The 18,619-nt window shown below is 41.0% G+C and overlaps 1 protein-coding gene across 3 annotated transcripts in view; it reads left to right on the top strand.

Annotated features, from left to right (window-relative positions):
* PACSIN2 (protein kinase C and casein kinase substrate in neurons 2) overlaps window positions 1–18,619 on the top strand; it is a 499,840-nt gene that overhangs the window by 437,124 nt on the left and 44,097 nt on the right. For all 3 annotated transcript variants that reach the window (XM_029600100.1, XM_029600098.1, XM_029600101.1), the window contains one exon: window positions 11,737–11,861. In XM_029600100.1, the coding sequence (XP_029455960.1) occupies window positions 11,737–11,861 (125 nt within the window). The remainder of the gene's footprint in view (window positions 1–11,736; window positions 11,862–18,619) is intronic.

The following is an 18,619-nucleotide window of genomic DNA, read 5'->3' on the forward strand; positions in this document are numbered from 1 at the left end:
GGTAATGGACTTCTCCTCCAAGAACTTATCCAATCCTTTTTTAAACCCAGCTTTACTAACTGCACTAACCACATCCTCTGGCAACAAATTCCAGAGTTTAATTGTGCGTTGAGTAAAAAAGAACTTTCTCCGATTAGTTTTAAATGTGCCTCATGCTAACTTCATGGAGTGCCCCCTAGTCTTATTATTATCCGAAAGATTAAATAACCGATTCACATCTACCCATTCTAGACCTCTCATAATTTTAAACATCTCTATCATATCCCCCCTGAGCCGTCTCTTCTCCAAGCTGAAAAGTCCTAACCTCTTTAGTCTTTCCTCATAGGGGAGCTGTTCCATTCCCCATATCATTTTGGTAGCCCTTCTCTGTTCCTTCTCCATCGCAATTATATCTTTTTTGAGATGCGGCGACCAGAATTGTACAAAGTATTCAAGATGCAGTCTCACCATGGAGCGATACAGAGGCATTATTACATTTTCCGTTTTATTCACCATTCCCTTTCTAATAATTCCCAACATTCTGTTTGCTGTTTTGACTGCCGCAGCACACTGAACCGACAATTTCAACGTGTTATCCACTATGACGCCTAGATCCCTTTCTTGGGTTGTAGCATCTAATATGGAACCCAACATTGTGTAATTATAGCATGGGTTATTTTTCCCTATATGCATCCACATTAAATTTCATCTGCCATTTGGATGCCCAATTTTCCAGTCTCACAAGGTCTTCCTGCAATTTATCACAATCTGCTTGTGATTTAACTACTCTGAACAATTTTGTGTCATCTGCAAATTTGATTATCTCACTTGTTGTATTTCTTTCCAGATCATTTATAAATATATTGAAAAGTAAGGGTCCCAATACAGATCCCTGAGGCACTCCACTGCCCACTCCCTTCCACTGAGAAAATTGTCCATTTAATCCTACTCTCTGTTTCCTGTCTTTTAGCCAGTTTGCAATCCACGAAAGGACATCGCCACCTATCCCATGACTTTTTACTTTTCCTAGAAGCCTCTCATGAGGAACTTTGTCAAACGCCTTCTGAAAATCCAAGTATACTACATCTACCGGTTCACCTTTATCCACATGTTTATTAACTCCTTCAAAAAAGTGAAGCAGATTTATGAGGCAAGACTTGCCCTGGATAAAGCCATGCTGACTTTGTTCCATTAAACCATGTCTTTCTATATGTTCTGTGATTTTGATGTTTAGAACACTTTCCACTATTTTTCCTGGCACTGAAGTCAGGCTAACCGGTCTGTAGTTTCCCGGATCGCTTTTTTAAATATTGGGGTTACGTTTGCTATCCTCCAGTCTTCAGGTACAATGGATGATTTTAATGATAGGTTACAAATTTTTACTAATAGGTCTGAAATTTCATTTTTTAGTTCCTTCAGAACTCTGGGGTGTATACCCATCCGGTCCAGGTGATGTACTACTCTTCAGTTTGTCAATCAGGCCTACCACATCTTCTAGGTTCACCGTGATTTGATTCAGTCCATCTGAATCATTACCCATGAAAACCTTCTCCATTACAGGTACCTCCCCAACATCATCTTCAGTAAACACCGAAGCAAATAAATCATTTAATCTTTCCACAATGGCCTTATCTTCTCTAAGTGCCCCTTTAACCCCTCGATCATCTAACGGTCCAACTGATTCCCTCATAGGCTTTCTGCTTCAGATATATTTTAAAAAGTTTTTACTGTGAGTTTTTGCCTCTACAGCCAACTTCTTTTCAAATTCTCTCTTAGCCTGTCTTATCAATGTATTACATTTAACTTGCCAACGTTTATGCTTTATCCTATTTTCTTCTGTTGGATCATTCTTCCAATTTTTGAATGAAGATCTTTTAGCTAAAATAGCTTCTTTCACCTCCCCTTTTAACCATGCTGGTAATCGTTTTACCTTCTTTCCACCTTTCTTAATGTGTGGAATACATCTAGACTGTGCTTCTAGAATGGTATTTTTTAACAATGACCACGCCTCTTGGACATTTTTTACTTTTGTAGCTGCTCCTTTCAGTTTTTCTAACAATTTTTCTCATTTTATCAAAGTTTCCCTTTTGAAAGTTTAGCACGAGAGCCTTGGATTTGCATACTGTTCCTCTTCCAGTCATTAAATCAAATTTGATCATATTATGATCACTATTGCCAAGCGGCCCCACCACCGTTACCTCTCTCACTAAGTCCTGAGCTCCACTGAGAATTAGATCTAAAATTGCTCCCTCTCTCGTCCCTGAACCAATTGCTCCATTAAACTATCTATTATTCCATCCAGGAACATTATCTCTCTAGCGTGTCCCGATGATACATTTACCCAGTCAATATTGGGATAATTGAAGTCTACTATACAGAAACAGTTAATAATTAACGTGCAACGAACCACACTTGTCTCACAAAAAGTCGTCGCAAAAGCCAAAATTTTTTTTAAATTTTATGTGCATAGAATTTATCTAGAAATGTGGACCATCATACCACCCTTGGTTGATTCAGGCAGTAAGCCACGCTTTCAACCACAACGGGTCACATTTAATCATCGGTCCAATAAAGTCTTTTGAATTACTTCAATTCTGTCTTCACTATTTTATTAAATTTACTTTTTTTTATCTTTTTTGTCCATTTATGATAAAATATTTTTGACGATATTAGGGTGAATGTATTTGAAGCGGAATTTCCTTACTTGTACGGAGCGCTGCCGCGCTTCCAAACCTTTGTCTTCAATACTGCCGTGCTTTATAGGTGAGGATTTCCGATTGAGGGTGCTCATACAACTAAGAGCTCCTGTAGTCCGACGTACGTTTCGCGATTGCGCTGCTTCAGGGACTATGTCCTGATCGGAAAGTTGTAGTGTCTGGACTTGAAAAAGTGCAAGGTTAATTCCCGCCAAAATTGCTTCAATGTTTAAATACCTTAATGTTTCCTTTCGTCTGATTCATACGGTGTTTAATGCCTATAAAAATGACAATAGATATGAAACCACATATATTTTTGCACAGACGTTTCTCAACGTGAAATGTGCACCTTCCAAATGAATTACAAAATAAGCATGATTGTAATCTTCTCTTACCGCATTCAGTCGCCTAATCCTCTTACCGGCGTTCTACTGAATTGCCGCGAGATCTAGCCTGATTTTATAGAATCACCCAGCCACACCTGGGTATTTGATTTGGCAGGTGAGTGGATTCACATAAAGTGAATCCACTCTATTTCCTTGTTGAGGCCACTAGGGGTCACTGTATGCAATTGGAAAATCCACCGTTGTTCACATTGTTGCAGTTTTTTAATTCGATCTCCTTTTCTCCAATGTGGGTGAATAATTTCTAAGATGGTCCATTTAATGTCAGAGAAATTGTGATTACAGTCTCTGAACCTTTAGTAACACATTTCAGAGACTGTAATCACAATTTCTCTGACATTAAATGGACCATCTTAGAAATTATTCACCCACATTGGAGAAAGGGAGATCGAATTAAAAAACTGCAACAATGTGAACAACGGTGGATTTTCCAATTGCATACAGTGACCCCTAGTGGCCTCAACAAGGAAATAGAGTGGATTCACTTTATGTGAATCCACTCACCTGCCAAATCAAATACCCAGGTGTGGCTGGGTGATTCTATAAAATCAGGCTAGATCTCGCGGCAATTCAGTAGAACGCCGGTAAGAGGATTAGGCGACTGAATGCGGTAAGAGAAGATTACAATCATGCTTATTTTGTAATTCATTTGGAAGGTGCACATTTCACGTTGAGAAACGTCTGTGCAAAAATATATGTGGTTTCATATCTATTGTCATTTTTATAGGCATTAAACACCGTATAAATCAGACGAAAGCAAACATTAAGGTATTTAAACATTGAAGCAATTTTGGCGGGAATTAACCTTGCACTTTTTCAAGTCCAGACACTACAACTTTCCGATCAGGACATAGTCCCTGAAGCAGCGCAATCGCGAAACGTACATCGGACTACAGGAGCTCTTAGTTGTATGAGCACCCTCAATCAGAAATCCTCGCCTATAAAGCACGGCAGTATTGAAGACAAAGGTTTGGAAGCGCGGCGGCGCTCCGCACAAGTAAGTGAAGACAAAAGTTCGGAAGCGCGGCGGCGCTCCGTTCAAGTAAGGAAATTCCGCTTCAAATACATTCACCCTAATATCGTCAAAAATATTTTATCATAAATGGACAAAAAAGATAAAAAGTAAATTTAATAAAATAGTGAAGACAGAATTGAAGTAATTCAAAAGACTTTATTGGACCGATGATTAAATGTGACCCGTTGTGGTTGAAAGCGTGGCTTACTGCCTGAATCAACCAAGGGTGGTATGATGGTCCACATTTCTAGATAAATTCTATGCACATAAAATTTAAAAAAATTTTTGGCTTTTGTGACGTCTTTTTGTGAGATAATTGAAGTCTCCCATTATTATTGCACTACCAATTTGGTTAGCTTCCCTAATTTCTCTTAATATTTCACTGTCCGTCTCACCATCTTGACCAGGTGGACGGTAGTATACCCCTATCACTATAGTCTTCTCCGACACACAAGGGATTTCTACCCATAAAGATTCAATTTTGTATTTTGTCTCATGCAGGATGTTTATCCTGTTGGATTCTATCTTCCCTTGCTTCCCAGCCCCCTGGAATCAACAGTATCATTCCTCCTCATCACTCTCTCTCCCTCCCCTCCACCACCCCTGGATGGCCTCCAGCAGGCGAAAGGAATCTGGTGAGAAGTGCCTCTTACCAGTTACTGCCATCACTGCCTCCTCTACCAGCTTCCCTCTGATGTCATAACTGTGAGGGGCAACAGATCTTGAGACTATGGAGCCTTGCATGGTTCCAGTTTAAGAAGGAAGCCAGCAGAGAAAGCAGTAGCAGATAAATGCTGCTTCCTTTGCACTCAGGAAGGCTAATCCACATTGGCTTATGCTCCTCTACCAGCAGATGGAGGTGGAGTAAAGCTGAAGTGATGGACATATAGCCCTGCCCCAACATCAACCTGCCAGTATTCTCCATCTCCAGCAGATGGTGGACATGTATTTCCCTACTGGGAATTGCTTATGATAAAAAAAAAAATAATAATAATAATGAAAAAAGAGAAGGGACGGTTATGCTCTACAGTTCCTCCAGATTACTCTGGATGCCTTTATGATCTCTCTGTGCAACTCTCTGCAGAAGCAAGTAGTGGTGGAGGCTATCTTCAGGGGACTGTTGGTCTTGTAGGCTGCTGTCCCCTTATTCTGTTGTTCCCAAGAAGGAGGAGGGGGGTCCTTCAACCCATCCAGGATCTTAAGGAAGTTAATCATGTTTGGCATTTGACTCATTTCTGGATGGAAACTCTGCGTTCCATAATAATGGCAGTACAAACAAGGGAGTTTCTCATGTCTTAGATCTGACAGCGGTATATCTACACATTTGCCAGGAACATCAGCATTTTCCTGAGCCTTGCTGTTCTGGGCCATCATTATCACGTTCAGGCTCTGCCTTTTGGGCTGGCAACTGCTCCTGAGACCTTCTCCAAGGTCATGGTGATAGTAGCAGCATCCTGGTATGTGCATATCTGGACGACTTACACCCATCTCAAGTGCTGGAGTGTTTTGCATGCAATTAAACACGGAGTTGGGCAGAGTATTTCTGCCAGTGTGTCATATTCAAAAGTTAATTTCTTAGGTTCAGGCCCTGAGGACTATTTGTCCGACGATGTGGTCTAATCTTCAGGTCCTAGGGTCGATGGTAGCCACTTTGGACATAATCCCTTGTGCAAGGGTGCTCCTGCGGCCCCTCCCAGTGGCATGCACTGTCACAGGAGTGCATGGTGTGATTTCACTTACCCTGGCAGTAAGTGTTCAGTGGCACTGATGGCTACAAGTGGATCATCTCAAGAAGGGGATTTTCCTGGAGAAACCAGGCTGATTAGTTCTCACGACAGATGCGAGCCTTCTGACTTGGGGGACTCACTGTCAGCAGTTGGAAGCGCATAAGTTCCACTGAAATGGTGGTTCGCCAAGTGGCTAGAAATTCGTGCAGTCACGGTACTGTTAGAAAATGCATCGCCAGTAGCCTACATCAGTTACCAAGGCGGAACCAGAAGCCTGTCAACTAATGCTAGCACACTGGGATCGTCCATTTCAGGTTTTGCCGGTGTCCTCTGACAACACAGAGGTACCACAGTTCTTCAGTCTCAGTAGAGATCCGAGAGCACAAAATATCGATGATCATGTTCAGATGTGGCCACAGGACAGGATAGTATATGCCTTCCTGCCATGGCCACTGATAGGCAGGATCGTTCAGAAGATTGCTAGCCAGACTGAAATCGTACTTCTGGTGGCTCCAGATAGACTCCATAGTCCATAATACGCTATTCTGCAGAGGCTTTTGGTGGGCAGTCCTCTCAGGCTGCCTCTCAGGACAAATCGTTTGCGTCAGGGACCTATTCCACAAAAAGATCCAGATTGATTTTCTCTTATGGTTTGGCCCTTGAAAAGGCTCACTTGAAGTGTGATAGCCTTCTGCAGTGATTTCCAATTTGTGCCAGGCCAGAACATATTTTCTACATCTCTGGCTTTTGTTACAGTCAGAGAGTTGAGAGGCCTGTTGTGAGGAGCGAGGTTCTCAGCCTCTTAAGGGGGAAATTCCTTTAATTTTGGAATTTCTGCCGGAAAGTTTGCTTAAAGGCTTGGCCCTTAACACTCTGCAGGTTCAAGTAGCAACTCTTTCCTGTTGTTGGGGATGAGTCAATGGTGGGCCATTACCTTTTCATTCAGATGTGTCCCAGTTCTTGAAGGGAGTTAAGCATCTTCAGCCTCCCTTGTGGCTAATGATGCCCTCAGTGGGACCTTACTCTGGTCTTGAATTTTTTTTTTTTTTGACAGTTCCCACCTTTTGTCAACTAAGAACATAAGAAATTGCCTTACTGGGTCAGATCAAGGGTCCATCAAACCCAGCATCCTGTTTCCAACAGTGCCCAATCCAGGCTACAAGAAACTGGCAAGTACCAAAACACTAAATAGATCCCATGCTACTGATGCCATTAAAAGCAGTGGCTATTCTCTAAGACAACTTGATTAATAGCAGTTAATGGATTTCTCCTCCAAGAACTTATCCAGACCTTCTTTAAATCCAGCTACACTAAATGTACTAACCATATCCTCTGGCTTAATTGTGCGTTGAGTAAAAAATAATTTTCTCCGATTAGTTTTAAATGTGCTACTTGCTAACTTCATGGAATGCCCCCTAGTCCTTCTATTATCGGAAAGAGTAAACAATTGATTCACATTTACACGTCCAAGACCTCTCATGATTTTAAAGACCTCTATCATACGCCCCCCCCCCCCCCAAACCGTCGCTTCTCCAAGCTAAACAGCCCTAACCTCTTCAGCCTTTCCTCATAGGGGAGCTGTTCCATCCCCTTTATCATTTTGGTTGCCCTTCTCTGTACCTTCTCCATCGCAACTATATCTTTTTTGAGATGCGGCAACCAGAATTGAACACAGGTTTCACCATGGAGCGATACAGAAGCATTATGACATTTTCCGTTTTATTAACCATTCCCTTCCTAATAATTCCTCATATTCTGTTTGCTTTTTTGACTGCATACTGAGCTGACCATTTCAAAGTATTATCCACTATGATGCCTAGATCTTTTTCCTAGGTGGTAGCTCCTAATATGGAACCTAACATTGTGTAACTACAGCAAAAATTATTTTTTGCTATATGCATCACCTTGCACTTGTCCACATTAAATTTCATCTGCCATTTGGATGCCCAATCTTCCAGTCTCGCAAGGTGGTCCTGCAATTTATCACAATCCGCTTGTGATTTAACTACTCTGAATAATTTTGTATCATCTGCAAATTTGATTATTTCACTCGTCGCATTCCTTTCCAGATCATTTATAAATATATTGAAAAGCACTGGTCCACTGAGATAATTGACCATTTAATCCTATTCTCTAGTTTCCTGTCTTTTAACCAGTTTGTAATCCACTAGATTTAGATTTATATTCTGCTTTTCGCACTTTTTTCAGCGCTTCAAAGTGGATTACATTCAGGTACTGTAGGTATTTCCCTATCCCCAGAGGGCTTACAATCTGTTTGTACCTGAGGCAATGGAGGGTAAAGTGACTTGACCAAGGTCACAAGGAGCGACAGCAAGATTTGAACCCTGGTCTCCTGGTTTGTAGCCCACTGCTCTAACCACTAGGCTACTCCTCCACTAAAGGACACTGTCTCCTATCCCATCACTTTTTTGTTAGCTTAGAAGCCTTTCATGAGGCACTTTGTCAAACGCCTTCTGAAAATCCAAATACACTACATCTACTGGCTCACCTTTATCTACATGTTGATTAACCTCTTAAAAAACATGAAGCATATTTGTGAAGCAAGACTTGCCTTGGGTAAATCCATGCTGACTTTGTTCCATTAAACCATGTCTTTCTATATGCTCTGTGATTTTGATCTTTAGAATAGTTTCCACTATTTTCTCCGGCACTGAAGTCAGGCTCACTGGTCTATATTTTCCTGGCTTGCCCCTGGAGCCCTTTTTAAATACTAGGATTACATTGGCCACCCTCCAGTCTTCAGGTACAATGGATGACTGTAATGATAGGTTACAAATTTTAACTAATAGATCTCAAATTTCATTTTTTAGTTCCTTCAGAACCCTGGGGTGCATATCCATCCTATCCAGGTGATTTGCTACTCTTTATTTTGTCGATCTGGCCTACTACATCTTCCAGGTTCACAGTAATTTGGTTCAGTTCATCTGAATCATCACCATTGAAAACCATCTCCGGAACCGGTATCTCTTCAACATCCTCAATAGTAAACAGAGAAGCAAGAATTTGTTTAGTCTTTCTGCAATAGCCTTATCTTCCCTAAGAGCCCCTTTAACCCCTTGGTCATCTAATGGTCCAACTGACTCCCTCACAGGTTTCTTGCTTCGGATATATATTTTAAAGAGCTTTTCTTATGAGATTTTGCCTCTATGGCCAACTTCATTTCAAATTCTCTCTTAGCCTGCCTTATCAGTGTTTTATACTTAACTTGACAATGTTTATGCTTTTTCCTATTTTTTTCAGATGGATCCTTCTTCCAATTTTTGAAGAATGTTTTTTTGGCTAAAATAGCATCCTTCACCTCACCTTTTAACCATGCCGGTAATCATTTTACCTTCCTCCCACCTTCTTAATGCATGGAATACATCTGGACTGTGCTTCTAAGATTATATTTTTAAACAATGTCCATGCCTGTTGAACACTTTTAACCTTTGCAGCTGCACCTTTCAGTTTTTTTCTAAATATTTTCCTCATTTTATCAAAGTTTCCCTTTTGAAAATTTAGTGTTAGAGATGTAGATTTCCATATTGTCCCCCTTCCAATCATTATTTCAAATTTAATCATGTTATGATCACTATTGCCAAGTGGCCCCACCACCTTTACCTCTGTCACCAAATCCTGCATTCCACTAAGAAATAAATCTAAAATAGCTCCCCCACTCATTGATTCCTGAACCAATTGCTCTATGAAGCAGCTGTTTATTCCATCCAGGAATTTTATGTCTCTAGCATGTCCTGATGTTACATTTACCCAGTCAATATTGGGGTAATTGAAATCTCCCATTATTACTGCACTGCCAAATTGGTTATCTTCCCTGATCTCTTAACATTTCATCATCTGTCTGATCATTTTGGCCAGGTAGACGATAGTATACTCCTATCACTACACTGTACGCTTACCCAACACATGGGATTTCTACCCATAAAGATTCTACTGAGCATTTAGGCTCTTGTATGTTGGACTCTATACCCTCCCAGACATAAAGTGCTGCACCCCCATCAAGTTGATCCTCCGTATCATTGTGGTATAATTTGTACCCTGATATAACACTATCCCATTGCTTATCCTCCTTCCACCAGGTCTCTGAGTTGCCAGTTAATGTATGTCTCATCATTCACTACTATACATTCTAACTCTCCCATCTTACTACTTAGACTTCTGGCATTGGCATAATGACATTTCAAAGTGTGTTTTCTTGTTTCTATTAACCTTCTTTTCAGTTGATATGGATAATTTGGAATTCTTTAGCTTAACTGATTCTTTATTTGTAGGCACGTGGGCTACTTTTGCATTTATTGGAACCTCTCTGTTGGGATGCCCTAACTCTCCTGTTTAATTAGTATCCTTCAAAGATACATTCCTCCGAACCATGCACTGCTGAGTAACTGTTGGCTTCCCCCATTGTTCTAACTTTAAAAGCTGCTCTATCTCCTTTTTGAAAGTTAGCACCAGCAGCCTGGTTCTATTTTGGTTAAGGTGGAGCCTATTCTTTCAGAAAAGGACGGGCTCCACCTTTCCTTGTGGATCCTTACGTTGAAGGCAGTTTTTTTCTCATGGCAATCCATTCAGCATGTCTGTTTTCTAAGCTGCACAATCTTCATGCCGTGGGCCGTTCCATGTGTAACTTCCTTTCTCTTTGCCAATAGTGGTTTTGGAAGTTTCAATTGGATCGCTCCTTTTCCCTGCCCATGCTGAGTATAGACTTTTGCTGGCCTTGGATATCAAGTAGTATCTGATGAAGTACTTGACTATTTCTAAATCTTTCAGGAAGTAGGATAGGCTGTTTGTGCTTCATGGTGGAGGTAATCAAGGGGAAACGGCAACGGAGATAGCTATAGCCCATTGGAAAAAGGATGTCATGGCCGCCTATGTGGATGCCGAGCTTCCTTTCTCTAAGCAAGTTAGAGTGCATTCCACTAGAGCTCAGGGTAGTATCATGAGTGGAGCCTTAGTTATTGTCTCTGGCCGAGTTTTCCAAGCAGCAATGTGGTCTTCCTTGCATACCTTCCCAAGAAATACCCTTGGAGGGTGCAGCCTTCATACATGCGGAATTAACTGGACCACGGGCTCCCGCCCTGTTTGGAAGTAGCTTTGGTACATCCCACTGGTGTGGATTGGTCTGCCTGAGTGCAGAGGAAGGAGAAATTACTACTTATCTGATAATTTCCTTTAAGGAAGGCAGGCCAATCCATAGCCCGCCCTCAGCTGCCTACTTGCTTTTAGTTCATCCCTTCTTTGTGGACAATGAAGACTGTTCTTTCATTGAAGGATTGGTAAGTGACATAACCAGCCCCTTAGATCAGTTCATGTTAATTCTTTTGACTGATCTCTGTGTTTCCAATTGGGTGGAAGCATGAGTGCTTGACTGTTAATAATCATGTTATCATATAATCAGTTTATCCACAGTTTGGCTTTTCCAGAGAATACTGGCAGGCTGATGTTTGGGCAGGGCTATAAGTCAGTAATGTCTGCTTTACTTCATCTCCATCTGCTGGTAGAGGTGCATAATCCATTCGTGGATTGACCTACCTTCCTTAGAGGACAAGAAATTATCACATAAGTAGTAATTTCTCCTTGCTGATTTTCTGGTGGCAGGAGGATATGGTGCAGAGGACTGACATGGTGGAAGAAAAAGAGTAAGAATTTGATGCAGACAACATTGGCTGTGACCTGCCCCTATCTTCCTCTGCAGGCAGTTAAAATGTTGCAGTACACCTAAGATTTCTGCTGTGGCACACTGGTTGGGAACCTCTGCTCTATACATTAGCATTGCTTTGGCAGTAATGTAAGGAGTTTTGGGCCCCTCTGGTTTGATGACGTCCTTTTAAGCCATTTTAATCATGTTCAAGAACAGTGAGAACAATCTCTATTTCTCATTATCTGAATTCATTTCACAGGAGTGGTCTCTAGACCTGAACCGTACCCTTAGTAGACGAGAGAAGAAAAAGGCTACAGATGGAGTAACGTTAACTGGCATTAACCAGACAGGAGAGCAGGCTTCAGTGCAAAATAAACATAGCAGGTGAGACACTTCTTTTCTCATACATGTTGGCATTTGAAGCAGCCTAGGAGTACAGATGTTGAATGTAAAAAACCGTGTTGAACTTTTTTATATTGAATTCCTTTTTAAAAATATTCATAATATGAGATAAAATGTTCTTGCATTAGAAGTGGGTATCATGCAATTTCCATTGTTCATAGTTTGAATATTCCATTCTTTAATTGTTCATTTAGGCTCTAAGTGACATAGCTGTTGGTCACTATTAGTTTAGCTGCAGCCTCAAATGAACTGATATTCACTTTTCAGTTTGCTTCCCATATTTCTTATTTAAAAAAATATTTTTTCCCCACAGAAAATTCTGGTGTAGTTAGCATTGTTGATTTTTCTGGTTATTTAAGTGATTTATTTTTCTTTATTTTTATTCTTCCCAAACATATGCTCAAAGTTGATAAATTTTAAAATACAATCAAACATTTAAATCAAACTAATCATAAAAGCTAAAAATATCATTACCTAATAAATGCCGCAATTAAAATAAAATAACATACCTTATTTTTCGCTCCATAAGACGCACCTGACCATAAGATGCGCCTAGGATTCAGAGGGGGAAAATTAAAAAAAAAAAATAAAAAAAATGGTGTGCTAAACCGGCTCTGTTTCCGGGCGTCTGTGCATCTTATGGAACAAATTAGGGGAGTGCATAAAAAAATTTTGTGTCCCCATTTCGTTTTCGGGTCTGGGGAGGGCCATTTCGGTCCACTGCCCAGATCAGAAAACTTTTATCTTTCTCTTTCTGTGGGGAAAAAAACCCAACACCCCCTCCCCATCCCAACCCTTTAAATTTAATTAACTACAACCCCCCACCCTCCTGCCCCCCCCCCCCCCCAAGACCTGCCAAAAGTCCCTGGTGGTTCAGCAGGGGTCCGGGAGCGATAGCAAAGACTATCGGCGCCATTTTGAATACTGGCAGCCGACGGCCCAAGTGCAGGTGATCGCTCCCGGACCCCCACTGGACCACCAGGGACTTTTGGCAGGTCTTGGGGGGGTCAGGAGGGTGGGGGATTGTAATTAGTTTTTGTTTTGTTTTTTTATATTAGCTCCATAAAACGCACATACATTTTCCCCCCACTTTTGGGGGAAAAAAGTGCGTCCTGTGGAGTGAAAAATACGGGGAGAAGAGAGAGAGAGAGAGCCTCTGGGAGGGCACACATATTAGTCAACTTTTATACCTCTGTAAGAGGGGCCATTGTGAACTCGGGGTGAGGTTTTGGTGATGGGCTGTGGTAATTTTCCAGGTACCGCATCACATAGCTAGTTTACTGCAACACATGTTAAATTTATTGCACTTTTTATAAGGCTCACATATAAGTAAACTATTTATACCACAAGAGGGGCAACTAGTAATGCGTGGTGGGGTAGTTTTACATGCACAGTCAGATGTACGAACAGCATAGTAGACAGTAGTGAAGATTTTATGTGATTTGGAGTGATGAAAGGTATAAAAAGATGAGATTTGTATAATGTACTCGGAGTAAATTGTACAAAGGTTTAAAAAGATGAGATTTGTATATGTACTCTCGGAGTAGATTGTACAATGTTCTCAGAAGTTAGCTGGCTAAATGAATATTTGGGCACTTGTCTAACTAAAATGTAGCTGGCTAATAGGGTAACCAGCTAGAATTTAGCGGGCTAAGTTAGAGGTGTTCCATGGGCATAACTGGGAGGAGTTGAGTTAGTTGGTTAAGTTAGCCGGCAGAGTTAGCCAGATGACTTACCCAGCTATGTTTGATCAGGCCAAAGAGCTGTCCTAAAGTTAGGAAGGTGTAGTTAGCCAACTAACTTTAAGGTAGCCGGCTATATTCAATAGTGCAGTTTCGCTATTGAATAATCTTCCAAAGTTAGCCGGATAAGGTTATTCGGCTAACTGTGCTAGCCACACAGTTTCTGAATATGGACCTCATTATGGTCCATCATAAATGGTAATAATTATTGTTAACTCTGCCTGGGGCCTAACCATGATCAATCCAACTGCCTGGACTGTGATAGGATGTCACCCCGAGCCCAGAGACAGAGATTGGAGAAAATTGCGCAACCTGAGACTGAAGATGAGCTGCTGTCAACTTGAGAACCTGGATTGTCTTCATTGTTGGGGGGCTCAGCTGGAGCCAGAGAAAGGGGAGGAAGTTATCCCACTCTTTCTTAAGGAAGAGCAAGCAAGCCCATATGCAAAAGCACTGTTCTGCCTCCACAGGCAGCTGTAGACATGCCAAGTGTCACCTTCATCGCAGCCCAAGCATCACTGCGCCCTACCTGCCAAGAAAGCTCGACTGCACATGGAGCATTGATGCACCGGACTCATGGCACATCCCATTGCCTGGCACATTGAAAACAGCGCTGCAAGATGCAAGTAAGCAAACAGTGCTAAGGAGCATAAGAAATCAAGCTCATAGAAGTAGCTGAAGTGGGCTCCATCCAAGGCTTTGATGCATGGTGCACAAAAATCAAAGGGACATGATGCATTAGCTGTCTCACTTCCAACCTCATCACATGTTGCATCGCAACATTACACATACGATGTCTTAGGATGCCAAGGACATTCATCCTCCGAAACTATGATGGATATTGCTTCCAAGCACAAAGCCTCCACAGCACTATCAATGTAGCGACCAAGCTTAAGGACCCCTTCAGATTCCTCACATAATGGGAGGAGGCAGTTATTCTCAGCCCAACCAACAAGGGCACCCAGATAAGACTAACACCCCTCGTTCTCCTTCCAGTCCCTGAAAGGCAACATTTCCCTGGGGGCTGAGAAGCAACTGCCATCTGGACCATTGCTTCCAGAACAATCTGTGGCCTGGGATATCATAAAACAGCCATCCCACTACCCAGATACCCTCAGGGTATCTTCTCTATCTATAAGACCATCATTCAATTACCCCCAGGTTGTCCTAGGGCACTCCCAGTTCCTAGGCTTTTGCAAAACGGGCTCAGTCTGCAAACACCGGACCTAATATATTCCCTGCTTCCAGTCATTCAACCAGCCTCTCTAGAGCATGAACACATCTTGGGTATTAGAAGAGTATGCTGCACTGCTGACCCCAGGCCATGTAACAGATAACTTATATAGTTAAGAATTTCTTTTCATCTTTCATTCTGCACATGGAGCAACCACATTTTCCACCAGCCTATCCAATCCTTCCCCCAACATCAGAAAGGGTGATGCCAGAGCTCCACCACTACCAACGTCATCCTCTGAGGGACTGAGATCCCCCATACCAGAGGAGTTTCCACTGAGGTCAATCCCATCAAGGGATCACAGCCCAATCTGTTTGCCGCAGACTTGTTTACTTTTCTACCACTCTCCAAGGAAGTCCCCGGGCAGTTCTACTGGAATACTTTCAGACCCACATGAAGATCCACCTGGACACACCTCACCACCGGAAGACCTTACCTACTCCAGATTTGTAGAAAAGATGGGCACCGCTCTTAAAGTGTAGAGTTCCACAAAGACACGGACCCCCAATCAGAAGTAATGGGAATTCTGAAAATCCTAGATATCCCTAATGAACCATTAGCCCTCTAGTCTCACAATGTCCTGGATACAGTACTTTATGAAAATGTGGGAGATCGCATTTTCAGGAATGACTTTTGCAAAGAATATTAGACTTAAAATTCAGACTGAAAAAGTCACCAGGCTACAGAATAGTTCAGTTGCCCCACAAGACCGTAGTGGTAGTGTCAAAAAGGAATATAAGCAGACCTTACCTTATTCAATTTTAACTCTTCTGCCCTTTTAGACAAAAGTTTATTATTTATACAGGAATGTGAATTCTAACTTTAGAGTAGTGCACCAAATAAATAAAGTAGTATAGTATGCAGAGAAATAAACCAGACTGAACGTATTTAAAAATACTTTGGAATTTCTTTTTATCTGGAATAAAAATAATCTAAAAAACTTCTAAATGATATTATGAGACATTTCAATGTTTAAGTCTTAATCTAATCAAGCAGTACATAATTATCAGGGTAAATGCTGTAATCACTCAAATCGAAACAATTGAAATCAAATAAACATCAACAAGAGACATTTCTCTTGTAAAATCAATGCATCTCTAATACATATCTGGCTAATACTAGCTAGAAATAATAGTATTTAATTTGAGGGTTCTCAAATGCAGAAAGATATAATTAATTGTTTAATTGCTCACCAGATCAATGAAGCTATTAAGCCGTGCTGTCCTCTTTTGTCTCTCCTACATGTGGTCAGAAGTTCCATATGCAATCTGCTTCTCTTTGTTAGCAGTCATTTAAATAACAAAAAAGTCATGTTGGGGCTAGCCTGCTCCTTCTCTTTCAAAAGTTAACAAATTAGCCCCTCCTTTCTAAAACAGAGGAGTCTGAAACTAGAAAGTTTCAAAAGTTCATTAAAATTGCTTTTCCTGCTTTAGCAAGGATCTGAAACTAGGGAGGCTACCCAGCTAATTAAAATTTTGCCTGACTTCTCTTCCTTCAGATAGAGACAGGCAGGAAGGGCTCTGGTTTTTTTCTAACTAAGCAGAGATAAGAAACAAAGTATTCTGGACTTTCCAAGGACCCAGGTGTCGGTTGGAATGCTGTCTGGTCTTGGAAAGCAACCCTTAAAGGGTCCCCTTTCTAACTAGATGCAAAGATTAAAAAAATAACAAGATTTTATCTGCATTTCCTATGTAGCCTCATCAAGGTCGCAGGTGTTGGTTAGAAAATATCCAAAAGAGGCCCTGGTTTAATCCTGAGCCTAAGAAAAGCATATGAGAATGAATGCTTATATATTTTAATACTAATTTAATATTTACTGACTACACTGAACATAGGAAATTATTAATAAACACAGTTTAATATTTAATAACATATTTTCTGACATTCCCCCCCCCCCCCCCCCAATGGAGTCAGCAAAGCAAATTCTAAACATAGCTAGATACATATAAATCAGTGAAGCGCTTATAAGCTTGGGGGAAAAGTGATTACACAATAGGCTACATGTGATGAGTTGTGTCAGTGCTCAGCATTACATAGATACATAGATAACCAGAGTAGAACCAAGCTGCTGGCACTAACATTCAAAAAGGAGATAGAGCAGCTTTTAAACTAGAACAAGGGGGAAAGCCAACAGTTACTCAGCAGCAAATGATGAGATTGACATAATTGGCATCAAAGAGACTTGGTGGAAGGAAGATAACCAATAGGACAGTGCTATATCAGGGTACAATTTATATCGCCATGATTGGGAGGATCAACTTGGTGGGGGTGTGGCACTTTATGTCCGGGAGGGTATAGAGTCCAACAGGATAAAGATCATACAAGAGACTAAATGCTCAGTAGAATCTATATGGGTAGAAATCCCATGTGTGTTGGGTAAGAGTATAATGATAGGAGTATACCACCGTCCACCTGGACAAAATGGTCAGACAGATGATGAAATGCTTAGAGAAATCAGGGAAGCTAACCAATTTGGCAGTGCAATAATAATGGGAGATTTCAATTACCCCAATATTGACTGGGTAAATGTAACATCAGGACTTGCTAGAGACATAAAGTTCCTGGATGTAATAAATGACTGCTTCATGGAGCAATTGGTTCAGGAACCAACAAGTGAGGGAACAATTTTAGATTTAATTCTTAGTGGAACACAGGATTTGGTAAGAGAGTTAACAGTGGTGGGGCCACTTGGCAACAGTGATCATAACATGATCAAATTTAAACCAATAACTGGAAGGGGGACAATAAGTAAATCTGCAGCTCAAACACTAAACTTTCAAAAGGGAAACTTTTATAAAATGAGGAAAATAGTTAGAAAAAACTGAAAGGTGCAGCTGCAAAGGTTAAAAGTGTTCAACAGGCATGGACATTGTTTAAAAATACAATCCTAGAGGCACAGTCCATATGTATTCCACACAAGAAAGGTGGAAGGAAGGCAAAACGATTACCGTCATGGTTAAAAGGTGAGGTGAAAGAGGCTATTTTAGCCAAAGAAAATCCTTCAAAAATTGGAAGAAGGATCCATCTGAAGAAAATAGGATAAAATATAAGCATTGTCAAGTGTAAAACATTGATAAGACAAGCGAATAGAGAATTCAAATTGAAGTTGGCCATAGAGGCAAAAACTCATAATAAAAACGTTTTTAAATATATCCAAAGCAAGAAACCTGTGAGGGAGTCGGTTGGATCATTAGATGACAGAGGGGTTAAAGGGGCTCTTAGGGAAGATAAGGACATTGCAGAAATACTAAATGAATTATTTGCTTCCGTGTTTACTAATGAGGATGTTGGGGAGATACCAGTAACGGAGATGGTTTTCAGGGGTGATGAGTCAGACGAACTGAACGAAATCACTGTGAACCTGGAAGTTATAGTAGTCCAGATTGACAAACTAAAGAGTAGCAAATCACCTGGACCAGATGGTATGCATCCTAGGGTACTGTAGGAACTCAAAAATGAAATGTCTGATCTATTAGTTAAAAATTGTAACCTATCATTAAAATCATCCATTGTACCTGAAGACTGGATGGTGGCCAATGTAATCCTAGTATTTAAAAAGGGCTCCAGGGGCAAGCCAGGAAACTATAGACCAGTGAGCCTGACTTCAGTGCCGGGAAAAATAGCGGAAACTATTCTCAAGATCAAAATCGTAGAGCATATAGAAAGACATGGTTTAATGGAACACAGTCAACATGGATTTACCCAAGGGAAGTCTTGCCTAACAAATCTGCTTCATTTTTTTGAAGGGGTTGTTAAACATGTGG

The sequence above is a fragment of the Rhinatrema bivittatum genome, chromosome 4, assembly GCF_901001135.1.
Source record: "Rhinatrema bivittatum chromosome 4, aRhiBiv1.1, whole genome shotgun sequence".
Lineage (NCBI taxonomy): Eukaryota > Metazoa > Chordata > Amphibia > Gymnophiona > Rhinatrematidae > Rhinatrema > Rhinatrema bivittatum.